Source organism: Sebastes umbrosus, chromosome 9, assembly GCF_015220745.1.
Source record: "Sebastes umbrosus isolate fSebUmb1 chromosome 9, fSebUmb1.pri, whole genome shotgun sequence".
NCBI lineage: Eukaryota > Metazoa > Chordata > Actinopteri > Perciformes > Sebastidae > Sebastes > Sebastes umbrosus.
The window spans coordinates 6,859,784-6,881,252 of record NC_051277.1 but is presented as its reverse complement, the minus strand read 5'-3'; the positions used below and the strand labels follow the sequence as shown (position 1 = coordinate 6,881,252).

Genomic DNA, 21,469 nt, shown 5'->3' with positions numbered 1-21,469 from the left:
GTCACATTTATCATCAGTGCACAGGAAGTACTGAGAGATTTTATTTGTTGTAAATTAGGGAATCAATATGACAGCCCTGCTCTGGGTATAATGCCTGTACAACATCTTATAAAAGTCCACATTTCCTCCAAAATAAAATGTCCTTTGTGTATCAGGTCCTCCACTCTTTCAAAGGTCCTTGCGATTGTCAAAAAAACACGATATTTCCCTGGTTTCCAACATCTATTTCTAATAATGTAACAATGCTCAGAGGGACAGTGTTGGTGCCGTCTGCCTGTGCAGTATTTCAGTTTTTTAAGGAAGGTGTGTGATACATTGGCAAGATTTTAGTCCTTATTTTGAGCTGTCACCTTGAAAAATAAGCCTGTATAAAAATAAAATGTAAGGCCGGTGAGGTCTGTTTACAATATGAGATAAAAGTGCACAAGATTCGTCACTGTTGCACTCCGATGTGTGCCGTGATGCAGAAGAGGGAAACGCCTCAGGCCACGCAGCTTTGTGGTACTTTATCCCTCGTCCTCCTGTCGCTCTCTCTGTGTCCATTCAGCCGGTCCAGGCCTTCCACCCAAACACCACCAGCTATGTTGCAGTGCGTTTGTCCTCGCCTGCTCACATCCAACCATCTAGAGATCTTGTAATCCCTCCGTTTCCCCCCCGCTGGGAGCCCTGTCAGCTCTGCCCGAAGTCGGCGAAGCCCTTGGCCGCCGAGAAGGCGTCGGGCTGCAGGGGGAAGAAGTACTGCTGAGGCAGGAGGAAGCTCTGAGAGGGCTGGTGGAGCTGTAGCTGGGTGTGGGTGTGGGTGGGGGGCAGCTGGTGCTGCATGCCTCCTGACATGGGTGCTGGTGGGGATGTGTAAGGGGGAGGTGGAAGCGGAGACAGAGTCTGAGGGGTCTGGGTGGGGGTGGAGGCCGAGGAGGAGACGGTGGCAGACACCAGGCAGCCGTGCTGCTGCTGCCCCTGACCTCCGAGAGAAAACCTCCGCATGGAGCTGCCGCCTCCGGCCGAGCTGGAGCTGGTGGTGGCCGTGCTGGACTGTCGCGACGGGGCGCGGAGGCTCGGGGGAGCGGAGGTGAGGATCATGGGGATGGTTTCGCCCTGGCAGCTACGCAGGGAGAAGCGAATGGGCTGCTGGGTCGGCTGCTTGGGCCGCAGGCAGGTGCAGCAGTAGACGGCCACCAGAGAGCCGACCACGACGAAGGCGACAAAGATGCTTCCCACCATTAAGAAGGGCACGTAGATGGGCTCTGAGGGCGGAGGAAACGCATGGTTAGGATCAATACTGAGGAAGCACCTTCATGGGACAGAAAGCTGCAGGTCACCAAGATTAGGGCTGCCCCCTCTTAGTCCATTAATCGGTTGTTTTGGTCTTAGTTGACTAATTTCTTTAGTCAATTAGTCGTTTTTTATGCTTTTTCATTCTGAATGACTTATTCCCAAGAAACTTCTGAGCACATCTCTGGTAAACACAAGATATAAAGTGGTGCTTTTGTGTGATTCTTTGTGGAGAAACTCTTGTTTTACAGATCTGTAGATTAAATCAACTAATCTGTTAGTCAACAAAATCGTACAAGTGTTAGTCGACTAAGAATTTCTTCGGTCGAGGACAGCCCTACTTCAAATGTATCTACATGTAAGAAAACTCAACAAAAACAAATAACTAATTTAATGGCTGAAAAGTGTTCAGATAAACTGAATAAATCAAAGTTAAAACTTTATTTCTAACTGTGTAACACTTTACTTTAACTCCCCCTCTAACATTTACAAGCGCCATCTAAACATTTAATAAATGTATTACAAGATTTAAGTTATTACAAATGCATTTTACTATATTGTCATTCATTTTCGAGTCAGAGTTGTTAACAAATACATTAATAAACACTTATATCTCCTCCTACATTATTGTGTGTTAGAAAACATGTTTATTTAGTGCTTATAAATCCTAAATAGACTTGTTAAAGTTAACTTTTACCTTGTTGGACAGTAAAATCTGCAGCCTCTACTGCTGGTGCTAAACATTATGTAATGAGGTTATTTAAATCCCTTATAGTATTATTAACAAAACCTAATGAACACATTCCTGCTGGAAAACACAAACAGCTCAGGTTACACTCTGTGAAGCCCATTTGCACTTTGGGAGGAAATCAGCGAATGTTTATTTATTTTGATTGGAAAAAAATAGGAAATTGTGAGAACACAGTCCATTCAGTTAAAAGCCCCGTAGCTAATCAGTAAGGGGAAATTTAAAGAAAACTTTAAAGGAAAATAAGACGTCGAAGGTTAAAGTGACCTATTATTTAAGATTTCACAACTCACAGAGGGTTAATGCAACGCTTTGAGTCTTAAAGAAGCCAAAGAAAGTGAGTTGCTGTCTCATTATGTTGTGATTATTTTGGTTGGCAAATCCAAAACTGAATGTGTTTTATGTTTGGCAGCAACAATGAGCCGACTTGTGTGAGAAAGTTCTGAATGCATTCCTGCATTGTGATGCAACTGATCTTAACTATACGTTTTGTTTGCTATATTTCTGCTTAAAGAGTTCGTTTAAAGAACATTTGTTGAGTGACTGACAGGCTGCTGCGTCATCAGAAACTCTAGTTTTACTTTTTACGCTGATCACAATCTGCGGTCAGTTCAGGTCAAATGAAGCCGCAGAGAGCCGAGATAAAGAGGTGCTGGAAACTGGACACTTTGGTTGATTGGTGCTGGAAACACATGAAAGCCTTTAAACACCAGAAACTGGTGGCAAAAGTAAAAACTTAGTCTTGAAAGGTGTCTACTTAAATTGTTCAAGAAAAGTTGCAAGAAAAACTTAACAACTATTAGATAGATAGATAGATAGATAGATAGATAGATCGCAGTCTGTCTGGTCTGGTGATGGAAGTGTCCTTGAGCAAGGCACCTGAAACCTGCTTCATTCGGTGTTTATTGATGTTGTTCAGCTGACCTCTGACCTCTCTGTAGAAACCAACTCTCCCAGACATCCATCAGACTAAATAAGCCACAAAACATAGACTAAACATGTGTGTGCATCTTATTGTATTTGTGTGCTTTATTAATAATTATATGTAGGTTAAATGCACTTGATTTAAGATTTACATTCTGTATTTGCAGTGGTGGAAGTACATTTACTCAAGTACTGCACTTAAGTACAATTATGAGGTACTTGTACTTTACATTTTATGTTACTTTATACTTTTACTCCATTTTGAAAGTAAATATTGTACTTTTTACTCAACTACATTTATTTGACAGCTTTAGTTACTAGTTCCTTTTTATATTCAGATTATAAATAAACCAATTAATACAATATGATGTATTATCACAGGTTAAGTTACCCAGCAGTATATAAAGTACTTAAAGCTCCACCTTTACCAGCTGCAACATCAAAGTGATGAACACATGCATCACTCATTATAATATACTATATATAGTATTCTGCATAATGAGTACTTTTAATTTTGATACTTAAGTAAAAGTACAAAAGTATTAGCATCAACTTAAAGTAAGACTTTGAATGCAGGACTTTTACACTGTAGTATTTCTATTTTTACTCAGTAAAAGGTCTTAATACTTCCTCCACCACTGTGTATTTGAGGAGTTTGTTGGCCTATCCAACTCAATCAAACTCTAAACTAATTTGTGAAGTTTTGCTTTCATGCAAAACTTTGTGGAAGACCTGAGAAAAGTATAAAACCAGTAAACTTACGCGCTGCGTACTTACATTATGATGTATTATCACAGGTTAAGTTACCCAGCAGTATTTAAAGTACTTAAAGCTCCACCTCCACCTTTACCTGCTGCAACATCAAAGTGATGAACACATAAATCACTAATTATAATATAATATAATATACACTATTCTGCATAATGAGTACTTTTAGTTTTGATACTTTAAGTTAATGCAATTACTTTTGTACTTTGCATGCATGACTTTCCCTTTTAACAAAGTATTTTACACTGTATTATTGCTATTTTTACTTAGTAAAGGGTATTAATACTTGTTCCACCACTGTGTATTAAAGGAGTCTGTTGGCCTATCCAACTCAATTAAACTCTGAATTAATTCTTGAAGTTGTGCTAACATGCAAAACTTTTGTGGAAGACCTGAGAACAGTATTATTACACTGTATTATTGCTATTTTCACTTAGTAAAGGGTCTTAATACTTGTACCACGCTGTGTATTTCTGGTGTTTGTTGGCCTATCCAACTCAATTAAACTCTAAACTAATTTGTGAAGTTTTGCTAACATGCAAAACTTTGTGGAAGACCTGAGAAAAGTATATTTGAAGTTTAAACCCAGTAAACTTACGCGCTGCATACTCGGTGTTGTCCACCTCCCGGTCGTTGGTGCAGCCTCCCTGGTCCAGTCGCGCGTCCGCGGCGGCGCAGCAGTAGCGCAGCGCGCAGGAGCCGCAGCACACGGTGGCGTCCATCGTGTCAAAGTCCTCCGGACACTGGAAGCCGTCGTGATAATTCCCACTAGAGTCCAACCAGCCGTGGCAGTACTCCCCCTGCGCGTCCGAGATCCGCAGATTCCAGGTCAGATATCCGAGCAGCAGGCAGCTCAGCAGGCGCACCATCCCGGCAGAGCTGCTGAGGGTTCACGGTTCACTGAGCTCCTCCTCTGGGTCTCTGGGTTACAAACTCTTCATTGAGATTAATTTACTGAAAGAGAAAGTTACCGTCATCTTCCCACAATCCAAACCACTTTGTGCCAAAAAGTTCCCAAAGAAAAATCCTTAATTTAAAGAAACTTCATCAGTGAACTTTTCTTCTCTTCCAAACTGAGCAGCTCCGGGTTTCTCTCTCTCTGCTCTTTAGTCTCGTTGCTGCTGTTGTGGTGGTTTGTTGATGAGAGCAGAAGTTGTGCGTCCTCCTCACAGGAGGGCTGCTGCTTTTGTGACTGACTGAAGCTGTGCACGCGCACGTACGTAACCCTCATTAACTGGACGTGCGCGGTCACGTGGCGGTAGTGGTCGCAGCTGTGCTGATTATCCCCAGGAAGGTACCATGAAGGTGCCCAAATAACGCGCATAAATCATCTTAACGAGCTTATTCTGCATGAGAGGAGACCCACAGTGCAGCAGCTACACACTACTGAGGAAAAAATATGTTAATATTGATCATCAGTTTTACATTTAAGACTGAACAAAGCAAATGTATTCAATGTAAAACATGAAGATTCAAGATTCAAGAGTTTTATTTGTCACGTCCATCATACAGGATGTGCAGTGAAATGCAAAGTGGCAGTGCTCACAAGATTGTGCAGAAACACGTGTCATTAAGAGGAAAACTACAACATTTAAGGTAAGACAATACACATTATCCTCCTGTAACAAATGAAAAATGTAATTAATAAGAAATATAACACACTTTTGCTGAATTAAATGCACTTTGGGGGTTTTGCTACTACAGGTTCAATGTTCTTTATTTGTCTTTGGCAATGAAAACTCTTTGGTCTCAGGTTCCTTCAACAATGCTCATAAAACATGCCTATATAAAAGCCATTATACCATGGGTCTGGGTCTGGGTGAATACTCGATTCTGATTGGCTGCTGGATGCCCTCTCTTTTGTTCCTGAAACTCTTGATATTGTTTCGTGGACAATGACATGGCTGGATAGCTAGCTTGCCTTGTTGTTAAACATGCTGTCAAGTATATGCCTCCGCCATTTTGGACTGAAAGCGACTACCGGATACCAGTTAAACATCCCACTAGAAAGTGCCATACGAAAGTAAAACAAAATAGTTCCTAATCTATTGTCATATTTACTAAAATGGCCTGTGCTGAACTTGTGCTGAACAACAAAATATTATAAATATATTAAGCGCTCTCTAGTCCAAAATGGCGACGGGGACTATTGTCACAAACACATGGGAGTTTCTGTACTCTTTGGCTTAGCCATATCTCCCTCTTTACTGTAGCAGTGAACAACGTTTCCATTGCATCAGAATTTTATGGGATGGTAATGATTTCTCCAGGTATGAGCAGTGAAAGTCAATTGTTCGTTCCATTGCAACATCAGTGCCCAGCAGCAAAGCTACGCCTCCGCCATTTTGGACTGAAAGCGACTACCGGATACAAGTTTAACGTCCGACTAGAAAGTGTCGTACAAAAGTAAAACTACATTATTTCTAATATATTTGTCATATTTACTAAAATGGTCTGTGCTGAACTGGTGCTGAACAACAAAATATTATAAATATAACAAGCGCTTTCCAGGTCCAAAATGGCGACGGGAACCATTGTCACAAACACATGGGAGTTTCTCTACTCTTTGTCTTTCACTTAATTTATTGCTTTTATTGGCCTTTTCTTTACTGTATTTTTTTGTTACCTTTTTATGTATCTTTGTCCTGATTTGTTTGTTTTGTTGTGTTTTTAGCTCGACAGCCCTTTGCTTGTCATCACTACTTTTAATATTGACTGATGTATTTTTTATTATTGTAAAGCACTTTGTGATTTTGTATCTGTGAAAGGTGCTATACAAATAAACGTTACTTACTTATTTTGGCTGAGCCATATCTCCCTAGTTACTGCAGCAGTGAACAACGTTTCCATTGCATCAGAACTTTATGGGATGGTAATGATTTTTCCAGGTATGAGCAAAAACCCTCAGGGTTACCAGAGTGATTAGATTGTGGATATTTTAATTATTATTTTTGGTTGCAAAACGAATGAAAATATAAATTTATGGTCTTCATTTTTTGTTTCTTCTGCAAGTGACCTTTATTACAGTCCATTACTTTATATAAGCCTATACATCTTTTTATTATTAGCAATAGTTTCATGTTCAGTTTGGTGTCTAGACACAATATTGACTAAGCACTTGAATGTGAAGCAAAAAACTATACTGGCCTGTTGAAAATGAGAGAATAAAATGTTAATCAGCAGCAGGTCTTTTTTCATTCCTCCATCTATTAAATCCTGTATTTGTAACATATTGATGTGGCGCCCTCATGTGGTGCTGCAAACTTTTAGGCCTGCAGGCTAAACCAGACAGCTGCTACACCAAAAGGATTTAAAAACAGGAGCTATAAATTCAGAGTGAAATGACAGACCTTTTAACTACTTAAAAAAAAAAAGTATAAAAGTATAAATATGGATAAAAAATAACAAAACCTTTTGTGCAATTCAGGACAAAAAGATATAAAATCATATTTTAATTTTCAGTTTTAAATTGATCCAATTAATACATTTTCAAATATTTATAATAATAATAATAATAATACATTATATTTATATAGCACTTTTCTAAAAACTCAAAGACACTTTACATAGATAAAAAAGATCATAAAACAAGAACATAATAAAAAAGATATAAAACACAATATTAATTACACATTAAAAGCAGTTCTAAAAAGGTGAGTTTTGATTAGTGATTTGAATGAATTAGAGAATCTATGTGATTATTTGCTGGTTTTAAGTAGATGTCTGGGTATGGAAAGGATTTAAAAACAGGAGCTATAAATTCAGAGTGAAATGACAGACATCTGACCTTTGAACTATTTAAAAAAAAAAAAAAAAAGTATAAATATGGATCAAAAGAATAAAACCTTTTGTGCAATTCAGGACAAAAAGGTATAAAAATCATATTTTAGTTTTCAGTTTCAGTCTCACATTTTCAAATATGTAGAGAAAGCATAATCTATGTGATTATTTGCTGGTTTTAAGTAGATATCTCTGTATGGATGTGCGCTCATGTTGCTCTATTTGATGCTCTGAGCTCAAATAGCAAAATGGCCTCTTGCCTTTTCCATTTGTAGGATTTGGCTGTGCGTTTTTCTTTTTTTTTCTTTTTTTCATTTCCAGATTGTACAACTGCTACAGCGCCCCGTTGTTCTCTCTGTGTGGATGATGGCTTGTGGGCTACAAAGGAGGAGGCAGTGGCGCACAAGTCCCGCCTGTATTCCCCTCTGGAGGAGTCTCAGTGTCTGAGCTCCAGACTGGGGATTGGTGCGGCTGCTTGTCAGTAAATGATCCCACCCTCCACATGCATGAGGAGGGGAAACCGAGCCAGACAGTGACGGATCTGATCCTGCAGCCTGTCACACCAGCACTTCCACAAATAAGCTTTTCCGACGCTGTGGACACCTGGATGGATGGAGAGATGGATGGAGAGATGCAGCCTGCAGATGAAGGACCGTGCGCCCAGAAGATGTGCCGACAACAACAGCAACAGCAGCAGCGAGGTCCGTTCAGCAGCCTGAAAACCTTCCAGAGCAGCAAACGCTCTGCAGCCAAGTCTCGCTTTGACAGGTCGGCTATGGTCGAGGTGCCTCTGTTTGGAGACGGACATCACTTCACTTTCCATCCAGAGCAGCATTACCATTTCCAGGCGCACCATCACAACCAACACCACCAGCGTCTGCAGCAGCTCCACCAGTCCAGCAGCCAGCAGCTCCACCTGTCCAGCAGCCAGCAGCATCACCCGACGCCTCAGCAGCAGGATCGTTTCCCATGTGAGAACAGGCCCAGCAGCAGGGTCCCGACATCCACCTCGGCGGCGGTGGCATCATCTCCTGGTACCCAGCAGAGGCGCTCCATCAGCGGCAGAGCAGAGCCCAGGTTCTCCCCAGACTGCACCTATGGTATCAGCTCAGGTGGGTGTCAAACTTGTTCAAGAGTGAGTGATGAGAGTGACTCCTGATGGTCATATGCTCTATCTTTTTTTTTTTTATAATATGTTTATTGGGTTTTCTTATTTTCACAAACACAATAAGAATAAAAACAACAACAACAACAACAACAACAACAACAAACAAACACTGGTACAGGTCAGATAAAAAAAAAAAAAAATGTATATAGGAGGTCATAGGAAATAGTCCATAGTGCAGGGAAGTCGCAGGATATATGAGTTCATGTTCAAGAGACTCCTTGTGAGATAATGGAAGAGAGATCAGGTCCAATATAATTCAAATGTGCTCCATCTTTAAAGGTATAAATACATTTGGGATGTTGAGACTTTTCTGAGCTACCCTTCCTCTTGATTCTGGTGTATATTTAGTTTTTTTTGTTGAGCATAAACTTCAATGGAAGACAAAAAACAATAGGTCATTAAAATGCATCTCTTTTGTTTGAACTTCCTCTTTTTTCTTTCTTCCTTCCTGTCACCAGTGATTGATTTGCTGCTGTAATGAGAGCAGTCATGATTGAATCTCCAGTGTGCATGTGCTAAAAATGACATTGGAGTAATTGTCTGTCCATGTTTGTGTGTGTGTGTGTTTTCATGCATGTGTGTGCGTGTGTGCAGTAAGGGCCCCTCACAATCTACTGGGTGAAACACATTGTTCTGTGCTAATTTTTCTCCTCAGCTGCGGTTCATTAGAGAGGCTGTGCAGGCTCAGGAAGAAATGTGTTCCCTGTGTGGAGGGCGGGTCCATGGGAACCAACATTAAGATGAAAGCAGTGAACCTAATCCTGGCAGTTACCAAATTAAACATTACATCTCCTCCTCCTAATCAGATATTAATCTCTTTATCACCGCTGGAAGCAGAGGCTCAATTTGCTGCTGGTTATTGTTGCTTCACAGACAATCGAGTGTTCGGCTCAGGTTGCATTGACTCACCTACATGAGAATTTGGCAAATGTGTGCAGGAAGTGTCACAGGTTTGGTCTAAAAATAGGCGTTACATCTTTAACCCACTTCAGTCTGTGAAAGAGCAGCCGAATTCATAGGTTTCAATGATGATGACCCATTGTTTGCATCCCTTCTGGTATGCACATGTTCCTGATTTCACTTATGGAATAATCACACAAAACCATATTTTCCTCTGCTCATATTACACAAGATGTAGCAGCTAAAACGTGCCGTGCATTCACACTGATAATGACACATCAAAAAGTGCTTTTTATCTGCACGATGGGAGCAACTTAATGTCCCTCTCATGGCTGAAAAGGAAAAAACTTGATGCCCTTCTCGTGAAGAGAGGCGGCGGAGACCCCTGGACTCAGCAATCAGTTCAGCACACAATAACACAAATTGCATTGAAAAGCCGTTCCCAAAGAGTTGTGATTAAAATAAATGGGGCTCATAAATTTGCCTCTGCCGAGCGTGTTGTTTTTAATGAAATTTTATGAGGCTCTCAGCTCACAGAACTGGTGAGAGTAGGGTGGCGGGCGGGCGGGGGGTGCAGGGTGAAGGCGAATGATATCAGATACATCTCGACGGGTAAACAGAGACAGCACGCATATTAATAAATGCGACACATCTGCGCCAGGCTGATAGACACGTCTGAGCGAGTGGCAACGCAGCAGTGGCCGCCTAGAACTCATTTTGTCTGTGTGTGTGTATTTGTGTGTGTGTGTGTGTGAGGACAGTGGACTCATAATCATTACACGGAGGTATGTGTGAGATCATCTCATTGAGACGTGCCCAGACTACCAGGGAAACTGTACATCGAGGCTCGTATCTGGACAATAACTCAGTGCTGATTTTCTGCGCTCGGCTGCGTTTGGTCACAGCAGATACTGTGACTTTAGAGTTTATTGACATCTGAATAAATCAGCATAATCAAGCTGACATTTCTATGAGCAGAGGAGCCGACTGTATGTGGAAAAGATCTGCCACAAAAAGAAAGAAAATGGAGGCAGAAAGAACCAAATCCAGCGAATTACAAAACACAGAATCAATCATATTGTTTCCACAAGTGTATCTGCTGCTTTCCTCTAGATACTTCATTATGTTTTAGCACTCAAGTACTTTACTTTTGAGGTAGTTGCACTTCCATTCTCTGCTACTTTCTACTACATTTCAGAGGTAAACATTAAAACCAGTGATTCCCTTTTACCTTTTCGGCTCATGACCCCTTACAATAAAGCGATGTCTAGTTGGTGTCCCATTTCAGATATCTATGACTAGCAGATCCACTAAAGAAAAATGTCCCCTCTAAACTTTTCACACGGCTTAATTAAACAAGTTTTCGAGGCCCAAAGAGGTCAAATTATTCAATATTTCACCTCATGACCCCTCAGATTTATTTCCTGCCTGGGGCCTGACCCCTACTGTACGTTGGGAACTAAACAACTTAACTGTTAGGGTTGTAATGTTACAACGATCTGCATCGAAATATCGATTCAATCATCAACAATCCAATATCATCAGTGCAAAGTGAAAACATCGATGCATATCGTCATCTTTAAAGATGCGCCTTTTCTTTTTATTAATTCCCACAGCACGTCTGTGTCACCTGTTCCGCCCAAGCACACCTCCTTCCTACAGAGCTCAGTAATAAAATTGTCAAATTATATTTTAGTTGCTTTTTGTGAGCTTATATAAATATAACTGATTGTGTTTAATGGGCATATGATATCGTCCCATATCTATTGCAGGCCTCTGAACTGAATTGAATTGAAATCGTATCGTGGCAGACTTTGTGATCAGCAAATATCATATTGTTGTCCAAAGAAGCAATATAATATTGTATCGTGATGAAACTTGTGATTTAAACCCCTACAAACTGTATGTAAAGTAATTAAAACTCAGTACAAAAACAACGATGCATCAGTATTAATGATCTAATAATGTCGAGTATAATAATATAACAGTCACAGAGGCCTTTTTTATGCAGAACGAGTACTTCTATTAAAGCTGGATGATGGCCAACAAAGAAAAGGTCCATTTAGCAGCTTTTGCCTATATCACATGGTCTTCATCAGCAGATTGAGTTTGCCTGGTTGTCATGGATGGAACTGTAGATGTTAAAACTTTCCATGATTCTGAGGACTTCTCTCCCATGTTGACTCAAGTTTGTTCTATGGCAAACTCAATCTGCTGATGAAGACCCTGTGATGCAGTCAAAAGCTACAGAACAGCTACTAAATGGACCATTGTGAGATTATTTTGTCAACTTGCTGTTTCTAAGGTCAATAATGAACCTTGAACTTCAGATTTCTGAGTCTATGAACATAATGTACACCAGTAATTCTGCAGTGATGACCGTCTCTGACCTCTTGATTTGTCCTCTCTCTGCCGTAGAGAATCGTCTCATCCTGGATGCCTTCGCCCAGCAGTGTAGCCGAGTCCTCAGCCTCCTCAACAACGGCCGCCTCCTGGAGCCCCCCTCTTCCTCCACCTCCTCCTCCTTCACCTCCAACATCAAGCTGGAAGACGTGCCAGGAGAGGCACAGCGGCTTCACTGCTCCTCACTGGGGAAGACCAAACCTGAAGAGAGCTCCTCCACCACCACAGACCCAGAGGAGGAGGCCCAACAAAGCCATTTGAACCAACAACAGACCTCTGCCGTGCTCCGCATCTTCACAGACTCCCTACAGAACTATCTGCTCTCAGGGCCTCAGCAGCAGCAGCAACATCTGGCTGCCGGTCTGGAGGATGAGCAGTGTCCGTCGGCGGAGCCCGGCTCAGGGGTGTCTCCTCCAAGACACAACCTGGGAGGCTGGGGCTCGCCGACTCCGTCAGAGTCCTACGGCCACCCGTCGTCCACGCTGCCTGAGGAGGATGAGGAGGAGGAGAACTGCTGTCCACGCTGCCTGGAGCTGGAGCAGGAGGTGCTGTCTCTGCAGCAGGAGAACGAGGAGCTCCGCAACAAGCTGGAGAATTTCCCAGGTGAAGTAGTCTTTTCAGGGTTTGAGTCTATTCTGTGGGCCAAAGGGACAGTGATACAGATTGAAGGAAAGGTGTTGTTCCACCACAAGCTAACAGAAATTATTTATGTGTCTGGAGAGCTACTGGAGGGATGAACTCCATTCTTCTAAAAGATATTCACTCATTCAGTGTCTGAGGCAGATTTTGTGATTTGGAGGTCTTACACAAACTCAGGCATGAGGTCTCTGTTGTGTCCTATTTTCACTCTTTTCTAGCAGTGGTAGAAGAAATACTTAGATCTATTATTTATGTAAAACTATTAATACCACTCTGTTAAAAGTAAGAGTCCTGCATTCAAATACACTTTTTTTGGTATATCAACTTCCCAGTACGAACACTTAAATAGCCCTCATTTAAATCGTTATCTCCTAAAAGTTGTAAAATTAACTAATAGCCGAATCCAGAATTATTTTCTTCGGCAGAATGAACTTGCATCAGACCCACGGGATTGCACCGCCCTGCACGCTCATATGACATATCCAGTTCTTCTGGCTTCCTGCTAGCTGCATGCTGCTGTAATAATGGATATATTGGCTGTAATTCATCACTTCTATTATCTTATAATACACCTATGGGCTGTATGCTGTAAGCCTGTACCGTGGTGGATGTGTTAACGTCTCTGTTCCCAAACAACCGGCTATCGGCCAGTAGCTAGTAGTGGAAGTAGCATGACATAAACAGAATTGAATGGAGTTGTAGGCAAAAGCACAGAACACAACCTTTTGTACATCCATGGTCTGTGGTCTATTGGAAATCGATTTTGGAGGTCATTGACATGAAAAAGTTTGAGATTGATCTCAAAATCTGTGTGCTAGATTTTTCTAACTTCCATTTATGTCCATCGCTCACTTTATGCTCCTTTGGGAAGCGGCCGTGCAAAATAGTTTAATAAATAAGTCAGTAAGTAAATAGTTATATTAGTGTGCATATTTATAATATTTTTGCTGTTCAACAGAGGCCATTTCAGCAGAGGCAATATACGTTCTTTGCCTGAGGTTTGAAGGAAAAAAGCTGAGGAAACTTGGTGACCTATAAATATTGAAAGATGCAATATTATGAGTAGTTTTCATTTTGGAGCTCTGCCAAACATTCATGAATAATAAATAACTGGTTATGTTATTTATGCATGTTATGGCTCCATAACCTGATGCAGACAGCACCAGAAAAAAAATGGAGAAAACTCTAAATTCATATGAGAAATTTGCCTGTTATTATGAAATTAATTTGTCTCTATACACATTTAATTTTCATATAAAGCATTGATAGACCGGGAAACGTTGTGTGACTTGGACTTAAAAACAGCTTTGGTTTAATCTAGAATAATGCATTATATTTTATTTGTTTATGGCAATACATCCCATAGTTGTTGAGACATTTTAGTCTGGACCAAAATGAAAATAATTTTATCACATAATGATTAAAGTCGATTATCAAAACCAGCCAATTCAATTTGTGTAGATCGAAAAAGTGTTTCTACTCTACTCCACTCATTTATTCAGGCTCTTTCTTTAATCTGTCACCTGTCGGTCGGTATGTCTCCGTAAAAATAGTTTAAGATGAAAATATTTTCCGTAAATGTTCAACAGATTTCTGCACCTTTTATGAAAAATTATTTTTATTCCTTTTTTTCAAACATAACAAAACATAACACCGGTGCCATAATACAAAAAATTATATCTTACATTTAACATTTAATATGTACATACATATATACACATTGCTTCCCACTCCCACACAGAGACAGGTCCAGCCTTCCTCCCACCCCGAGAGGTAAAGTTACAGAAAAAATTAAATTAAAATAATTTAAAAAATAATTTAATTCATTAATTAAAATTAAAGGTAATAAGTATTACAATAATTTAATTCATGGTAGTAAGATAGAAACCTTAAATAGATAAATAAATAAATTAAATGTAGAAAAAAAAAAACAGTACATAGAAAATAATAATTAGTAATTAAGTAAATACCATAGAAAGGTTAGGTTAAGAAGATTCTATATAAGTAATCCATGTATCCTATAGAAAAACTGTGGGCTACCTCTTGTAGCATAGGTTATTTTTTCCAAGGGAGCACATGAATTTACCTCATTAATCCTAATTTTAATATTAGGGGGATCGTCACGATTCTACTTAGATGTGATACATCTATTGGCAGCTGTGATTGCCACGTTCACAAAACCCCTTATCCTCTGGGAGGGAAGATTCAGATCAGTCAGTCAGTTCTGCACCTTTTATTCATACTAATGCATTAATCAATACCAAACCTACACTTCCATGTAATCTGTCATCATCAGACCTCAATAACTTCAGTTTTTGTGTGTTATCAGTTTCAGAGAGCGACGTGCTCTCGCTCTCTAAATGCATCACAGAGTTTGGGGCAACAGTCTTAATAGCATCTATTTTTATTAACTTTTCTCCCCAAAGCTTTCTGAGCTCCCCGGTGTCACCTTAACCTAATTTTCACTAAAACGTCTCATTTTATCTGCACATCGCTAGATTATTGTTGTTAAATTATTCACCAGATTGCTTGCAGGGACATTTTGAAAATGTGTTTGTATCTCTGGTCACATTTGTTTTTTACACAGTTCCTTGTCAAAATGTCCTCGACTACTTCAAGACCGTCCTTGAGTTTCACAACCAGCTGGTCCAGCCGATGCCAGAGGAGCAGCTCACCGAGGTGAGGAAACACTATACATTATTCACAGCTATTTAAAGCATGTGTGATCAGTAGCATATGTTAAGGTGTAAAAATATCACATCACATCCGTAGTAACTTCTTCATTGTGTTAATTGTGCGATTAAGTGGTGTGAAAATGTGCAATTAAGGAAAACTCTGTCTCTGCAGGAAGAAGAACGGCAAACAGTGTTTGAGGTCTGTGTTTTTTATTTAAGTATACAGTCATTTCTGTTGTTTTTTTAAGCACATAAAGGATTTCAGCATATATTTGTGTAATTTGTTGCCTGTGAAGCAAACAGGAAGTGGTGACAGATTAGTGAAATTGATACTCTTGGATGTTGTACACCATAAAAGAAGGTTAAAGGTCAATTTCAAAGGTGACAAACCTTTAGACAAACCAGTCAAATTTGGAATAAAATTAAATAGCCAGGTGAGGTTGCATGTTATGCTAAATTCCTATAGAATTATCAAATTAATACCTGATAGATGAATGTAATGCTGCTCTATTTATACTTTTTTTTTTAAAGTTGTGGACATAACTAACTCCTTCTTGACTATTACATCTTCTCTCCTCCTCTCCCCTGCAGGGCAGTAAGCAGCTCCTGGAGAACTACCCTCTCTTCATCTCTAACAAGCAGTGGGACGAAGCCGTCAACTCCTCCAAGAAAGACGGCAGGCGGCTGCTGCGCTACCTGATTCGCTTCGTCTTCACCACGGACGAGCTCAAGTTCTCCTGCGGTTTGGGCAAAAGGAAGCGTTCAGTCCACTCAGGAGATCCTGGCCTGGAGAGACGACCGCTCAACCCTGTCAAAGTCAGCTGCCTCAGAGGTACACGGCCGGAGAAAAGTTTGTAGAGTTACAGCAGAAGAGTATTTGTTTTATGCTTAAGTCTGCTCAATTGAAGTAGAACTCCTCAAGCCAGAAGCTAAGCAGCAAATGTCTGTTTATAAAATGTTAGTGTTGTTTGAATGAGTACTCCACTTTTACAGCCCGTGTTTCAGACTTGAAGCCGTAGCTATCAAGTGAGCTCATTATTTATGGGCTCATAACAATACGAAACTGAGACTATGGTCACATGACAAGCAAATGTGGGCAAATATGATTTTTTTAAAGTCTAACTCTACCCCTGAGCGTAACTGTCGCACCACTATTTCATTCATTTCCACTATAAAACAGCTCATATGTTTGTTGTTGTCTCACGATTTATTATTTTAAACCTGCAATAACAGATCTTTTCAGCCACTTGGGGGCAGCGGAAACAAGTTGTGAACACAACACTGACACATCACCACTTTTTATATTGATATGTTGAACTTTTTAGCAACAGAGCAGCATTATGATTAATTTTGAGTCGTGTTCGTGTCCACCTGATGAATTTATGTTCGATATTCTCTTTCTTTTAGCTCTGTTTTTGGTCTCCTGAGGGAAACATCTGGCTCTTTAGCTGCTAAATGCTACCCTGGAACAAATCAAGGCTTGCTTTGATTTCCAATCATTTCAAATCAAATATTTTTAATCTTTTTTTTTTTACTTAAAATCTTCTCGCCAGAGTTCATCCGGATGCACTGTGCCTCAAACCCAGACTGGTGGATGCCGTCAGAGGAGCAGATCAACAAAGTGTTCAGCGACGCCGTCGGTCACGCTCGCCAGGGTCGAGCAGTCGGCACGTTCCTGGGCAGCAGCGACAGCAGCACCAGCAGCCTCTATATCGACGGCTTTGACGGACACCTGTCACAGGACGAACTGTATCTGAAAGGCTGCCAGAACGGCCAGTCGGACTGAAGTCAGAGGTGAAGTTAAAGACAAATGCCGGAAATGTAGCTGTACAACAACATATCCCAAAACACTGACCTTAAACCTGTCACTTTACACAGTGAAGAAAACATTCCAGTTTATCAGACAGAATATAACTACAGTCTCTCTTAAGCAGTTTGAATAGTTTTTAGCTCTTTTGCCATTTTTATACCTACAATTTTGTTTAGTCAAAAGTTTAAACTTTTAAAATTTGAGTCTTCCATTTGCTACTTTTTCTATAGTTTGATGTTTTGAGCACTTATATTTTGGGCTGGAGTCCCAGTGATTTATTTTCACAATTTACATGCATACCTGAAGGTCATCAGGAAGCTATTTGTGTTATTGTTACCCAGGTTAGAGACTTATTATCACTGACACTGCGCTACTCCATCACGGAAATTAATATTTTTCTGCCAGATTCGGCGTCATTGGCGAAGCACCTTTACTTGCAACCCTTCAACAGGAGTGCCTCTGAGAAAGTCACGTTTTGTTACCTGTAGTCTTGCACTTTGCATCACCCATTTCTTAATTTGAATCAATTCTGATGTGTCAAGTTTTAAAAAAGAAAAGTGCACTCAAAGTCTTTCCAATGTGCGTAAATGCAGCTTCCCTTAAGGTGAAAGATGGTCAATGCTGATTTCAGAATATGCAATTGAAAAAAATAAATGTGTGTCACATTGCAGAACAGTCTTAGATATTAACAGTTCAATAACTGCAGAGTTGCTGAAGTCTGCAAGGGTTATAAAAGGTCTCCTAAATTACTTTGAAATGCTGTACATGGCAGGGATAAAAGTGATATGCAGATTTGCAGAAAAAAAACAAGAAGACTGTTTCTACTTTATGCTAATTTCTGCACTTTCTTTGCTCCGTCATAGATTATTTTATTTCATCCTGGCGCAAAAAGTCTTCAACTGTGAGATAACATTTATTGCGTTCAGTTTTTCATCAGTGAGAAGACTTTTTGACTCGGGATGAATGAATGTTGCCATATGCAACCCGGTCTCACGGCAAGGCGTATAAATAGCACTACATTACACGAACACTACGCTTGTCATGAGGACGCATTTTAGGGCCCGGACACACCAAACAGACATCAAAGAACTAGTGGTGGAGCGCTGCTGTAGCTCACCTGGTAGGGCGGGCACCCCATGTATCAAGGCTGAGTCCTTACCGCAACGGCCTGGGGCTCAAATCTGACCTGTGGCCCTTTGCCGCATGTCATCTCCTCTCTCTCTCTCCCCCTTTCAATACTATCTCTGTCACTCTCAATAAAGGCACAAAAGCTCAACAAAAAAAAATCTTTAAAGAACTAGTGGCGATGAAGGCTGCCTGTTACGTCGCTTTTGTCTTGGCGGATATTCAAGCCGTCGTTATGATAAGTACATGAAACAAAGCAGCGTTTGACGACCATTTTCACACCACTCTCACTCACCACTTAGCTTCATTCCAGATGACCATGTCGCTGTGAAAATATCCGTGTATTGGAACGATCAGATGAGATGAAAATGAAAAATGAGAAGAGCCTTCTGTGTTTGCCCTTTTGACTTTACTCGTTGGCTTGCTTTCCTCACTTCCGTTTCCCTTCTCGTGCACTGATTCACTGAAGCTGAACAGCCAATCAGAGTGACTTCTCTCACTGACGAGCTCCGCCGCCAAATCAACTTGCTGAATCAGCTGAAAAAAACTCAGACACGGGTAGACTAGAGCCGACGGTGCGGGACACACCGCAAAAACTAGGCCGACTGACGCTCACCGACGGCTTGGTGTGTCAGGGCCTTTAGACTTTTTGTGTGTCATTTGTACACGACACAACAAAATTACGATAACGTTTGCAGTTAGGTTTAGGCAACGAAACCTCTTAGTTTAGTTAGTTTTAGGGAAAACGTCATGGTTGGTGTTAAAATATGTACAGAAACAACGTAACATAAGTACGGAAAACATGTCACAAACATCACTAATGTAACTTACAAAACAAAACACGGGTCTCCTGCTTGAAAGTCCTGTGTCTGTTGGACCAGTCCACCTCCCGAGCAGTCTTTCTTGCTTTTTATTGTACGTCACTAGCTCTGAGCGTAGAATATATATGCGTATGTGTTTACATTGCAGTCAGTACAGACTACATGGCGTAGTTTGTAGTAGTCGCACGCTGAATGCCTTGCGCATTATCATGTCATTCATACGCCTTTTCGTGCGAACGGGCTGCCATATAATAATGCCTTAAACTTGATTCAAGACCTCCACAGTATAAAGTGTTGATGCTTTCTTTGTGTGTTATCAGTCATGTTTTGACAATGTGGTTTACTGTCTTCTTCATGATGACGGAGAATATCCACTTCTAACTAATTATCTGTTTGACCCAAGTGGGGGAAAAAATCTAGCACTTCTTTCTTATTTGCACTTTTACGTGTCTCGTTGTGGCTGAAGCCGCTCCCACACCGAGAACTCCTTACACATTAATTATTCGTTGACTATGTATTTATTTTATTTGGTACTCGATCTCTTCACTTCATGAAACCGTTTTCTACGTTTTTCGAATGTACCAGATTTATTAGGTCCGTTTGCCACGTCGACAGTGCTGTGTAAATGTGTAATATAAAGTACAGTATTGTGTGGGATGTCTCTCTCTTAAAAAGCCAAGTAGAAAAGTGCCACAGAAACCTTAAAGCGTTGGATTCTGTCGTTGTGTTGCTGTTCTGAATGTGAGCGTTTATTTGTATTTACTCCCTCAAAGTGGCTGTTATCAACACTGTGAAACATCAGTAGGATTTTTACAAATCTAATAGCTTCTGTTGTTTTTTATTTATGATAAATAAAATAAGCACTGAAGCTGAAAGCTTACATTGATGATGATCTATCTATCTACTGTTATACCTGTTATGCAAACTTGTCAAAAATGTTATTATTCTAGATATTTTTGAATTCTTAAAAAAGTAAGAAAGATCAGTTTAAAGGGACAGAAGTGTTTATTTACAATACAGTTTTATTTTTGTGTCATCAAATAGCATCAAATCTATGATTCCAGATTGTGATGCATTGGATAGTTGAATTAAATTTTAACTCACTTGAAGTTAAGCTAATTATTGTAAATATAGCATTAATACTATTTTAAATTCATGTTTTCATTCACATCTAGTATAAAGTAATGATTGGACTGAACAATAGTAATTTTTTTCTGATGTAGTATGGAGATGAATCTGAGATGAAATGAGTTGAATCTATAACACTGCATCATATTTTATCAATTATCAATATGTTTTGTACGTAAAATCAAAGTAACTAGTAAGTAGAGCTGTCAGATAAATGTTGTAGAGTAAAAGTATAAAGTAGCATAAAATAGAAAAACTATAATAGTCAAAACTGTAATTAAAGAGGATATTATGCTTATTTTAAGGTGCACACCAAAACCCCTCAGACTCCGCTCCAGCTCTACACTAACTATCTTTGTTTGAGGGCATGCCCAACTAGCCCTTATGCAACCATGTTACTTGGTGACATCACCGCGTTACGGATGAAAAGGCGGGACTTCAATCAAGGTGTTTTAGGCAGTTCATGAGCAGTGTTTCCAAACTCCCTTTGGCGTGGATTTTGGGCGTTGTAACTTGCAGACCTTTTCCATGCACAAAAACTATGTAACACACTAAAGGAAAGGGAAAAAGCACAACAGGTCCACTTTTAACAACAGTACTTGAGTAAATTACTTTCCTCCACAGTTTGTAAGACAACATCTGCTGGTGATTCTACATAAATCACAGTGGAAATACCACCAATCACCAAAAGTATGACAAACAAAGCAAACATGATGCATCCTATTTACTGAATATTGCAGCCGTTCTTCAGTTTTGAAAAAAGAAAAATGAAGGTGGGAGCTGCTGTAGATAAAGACAAGGGGAACAGTCTTTAGTGACTGAAGGCCGTCACTAAACACTCCCAATTGCCCCCAAATAAATGTAGCTCCCTTCAGCAAAAACACAAAAAATACTATTTCATAAAGCTTAGCCCATAAGTAGGCTAAGATTAGACAAGTTAATTTCACATTGAGGCTCTCTCAATATTACAGCAGCTATTTTATTATTATTATTATTTTATTTGATGACATGTTTTATTAGTTTTGAAAGAAATCACAGGATGTTAGTAGCTGCTGTCTTCTGTGCTGATTCTTCTCATACTGAACTGTCACTGATCTCCACCAGGTGGCGCTGTAGCTGCAAGGATAAACTTGATGAAGTCCATCAGTAAGAGCTGTTCTCAAGCCAATATATCAATAAAGGGCTGTACTGTAAGTTAATGCACAGGTACGTCCACCAAATGTGCATTAAAAAAATGAAATAATTGATCAGCTTTAAGGGTCTATTAATGGTTAGAATAAAAATGTGGGATGTAAATAGGTCTGGGAT

General features: G+C 40.1%; 2 protein-coding genes across 2 annotated transcripts; one reads left to right on the top strand and one right to left on the bottom strand.

Moving 5' to 3' along the window:
- shisa3 (shisa family member 3) lies at positions 1-4,930 on the bottom strand. Its single transcript, XM_037780643.1, has 2 exons — positions 4,311-4,930; positions 1-1,244 (listed from the first exon to the last, which is right to left on the bottom strand). The coding sequence occupies exons 1-2, from the start codon at positions 4,579-4,581 to the stop codon at positions 670-672; spliced, it is 846 nt and encodes a 281-aa protein (XP_037636571.1). The 5' UTR covers positions 4,582-4,930; the 3' UTR covers positions 1-669.
- Positions 4,931-5,222: 292 nt separating this feature from the next.
- LOC119494626 (BEN domain-containing protein 4) lies at positions 5,223-17,757 on the top strand. Its single transcript, XM_037780642.1, has 7 exons — positions 5,223-5,308; positions 7,814-8,604; positions 11,979-12,566; positions 15,190-15,281; positions 15,450-15,476; positions 15,869-16,109; positions 16,831-17,757. The coding sequence occupies exons 2-7, from the start codon at positions 7,995-7,997 to the stop codon at positions 17,061-17,063; spliced, it is 1,791 nt and encodes a 596-aa protein (XP_037636570.1). The 5' UTR covers positions 5,223-5,308; positions 7,814-7,994; the 3' UTR covers positions 17,064-17,757.
- Positions 17,758-21,469: the final 3,712 nt, after the last annotated feature.

Coding starts and splice junctions, on each gene's coding strand:
- shisa3 (XM_037780643.1), bottom strand. CDS start 4,581: ATGGTGCGCCTGCTGAGCTGCCTGCTGCTCGGATATCTGACCTGGAAT. Junction 1,245..4,310: donor CAACACCGAGTATGCAGCGC/GTAAGTTTACTG, acceptor CTCCGCCCTCAG/AGCCCATCTACGTGCCCTTC.
- LOC119494626 (XM_037780642.1), top strand. CDS start 7,995: ATGCATGAGGAGGGGAAACCGAGCCAGACAGTGACGGATCTGATCCTG. Junction 15,282..15,449: donor CAGAGGAGCAGCTCACCGAG/GTGAGGAAACAC, acceptor CTGTCTCTGCAG/GAAGAAGAACGGCAAACAGT. Junction 15,477..15,868: donor AACGGCAAACAGTGTTTGAG/GTCTGTGTTTTT, acceptor TCTCCCCTGCAG/GGCAGTAAGCAGCTCCTGGA.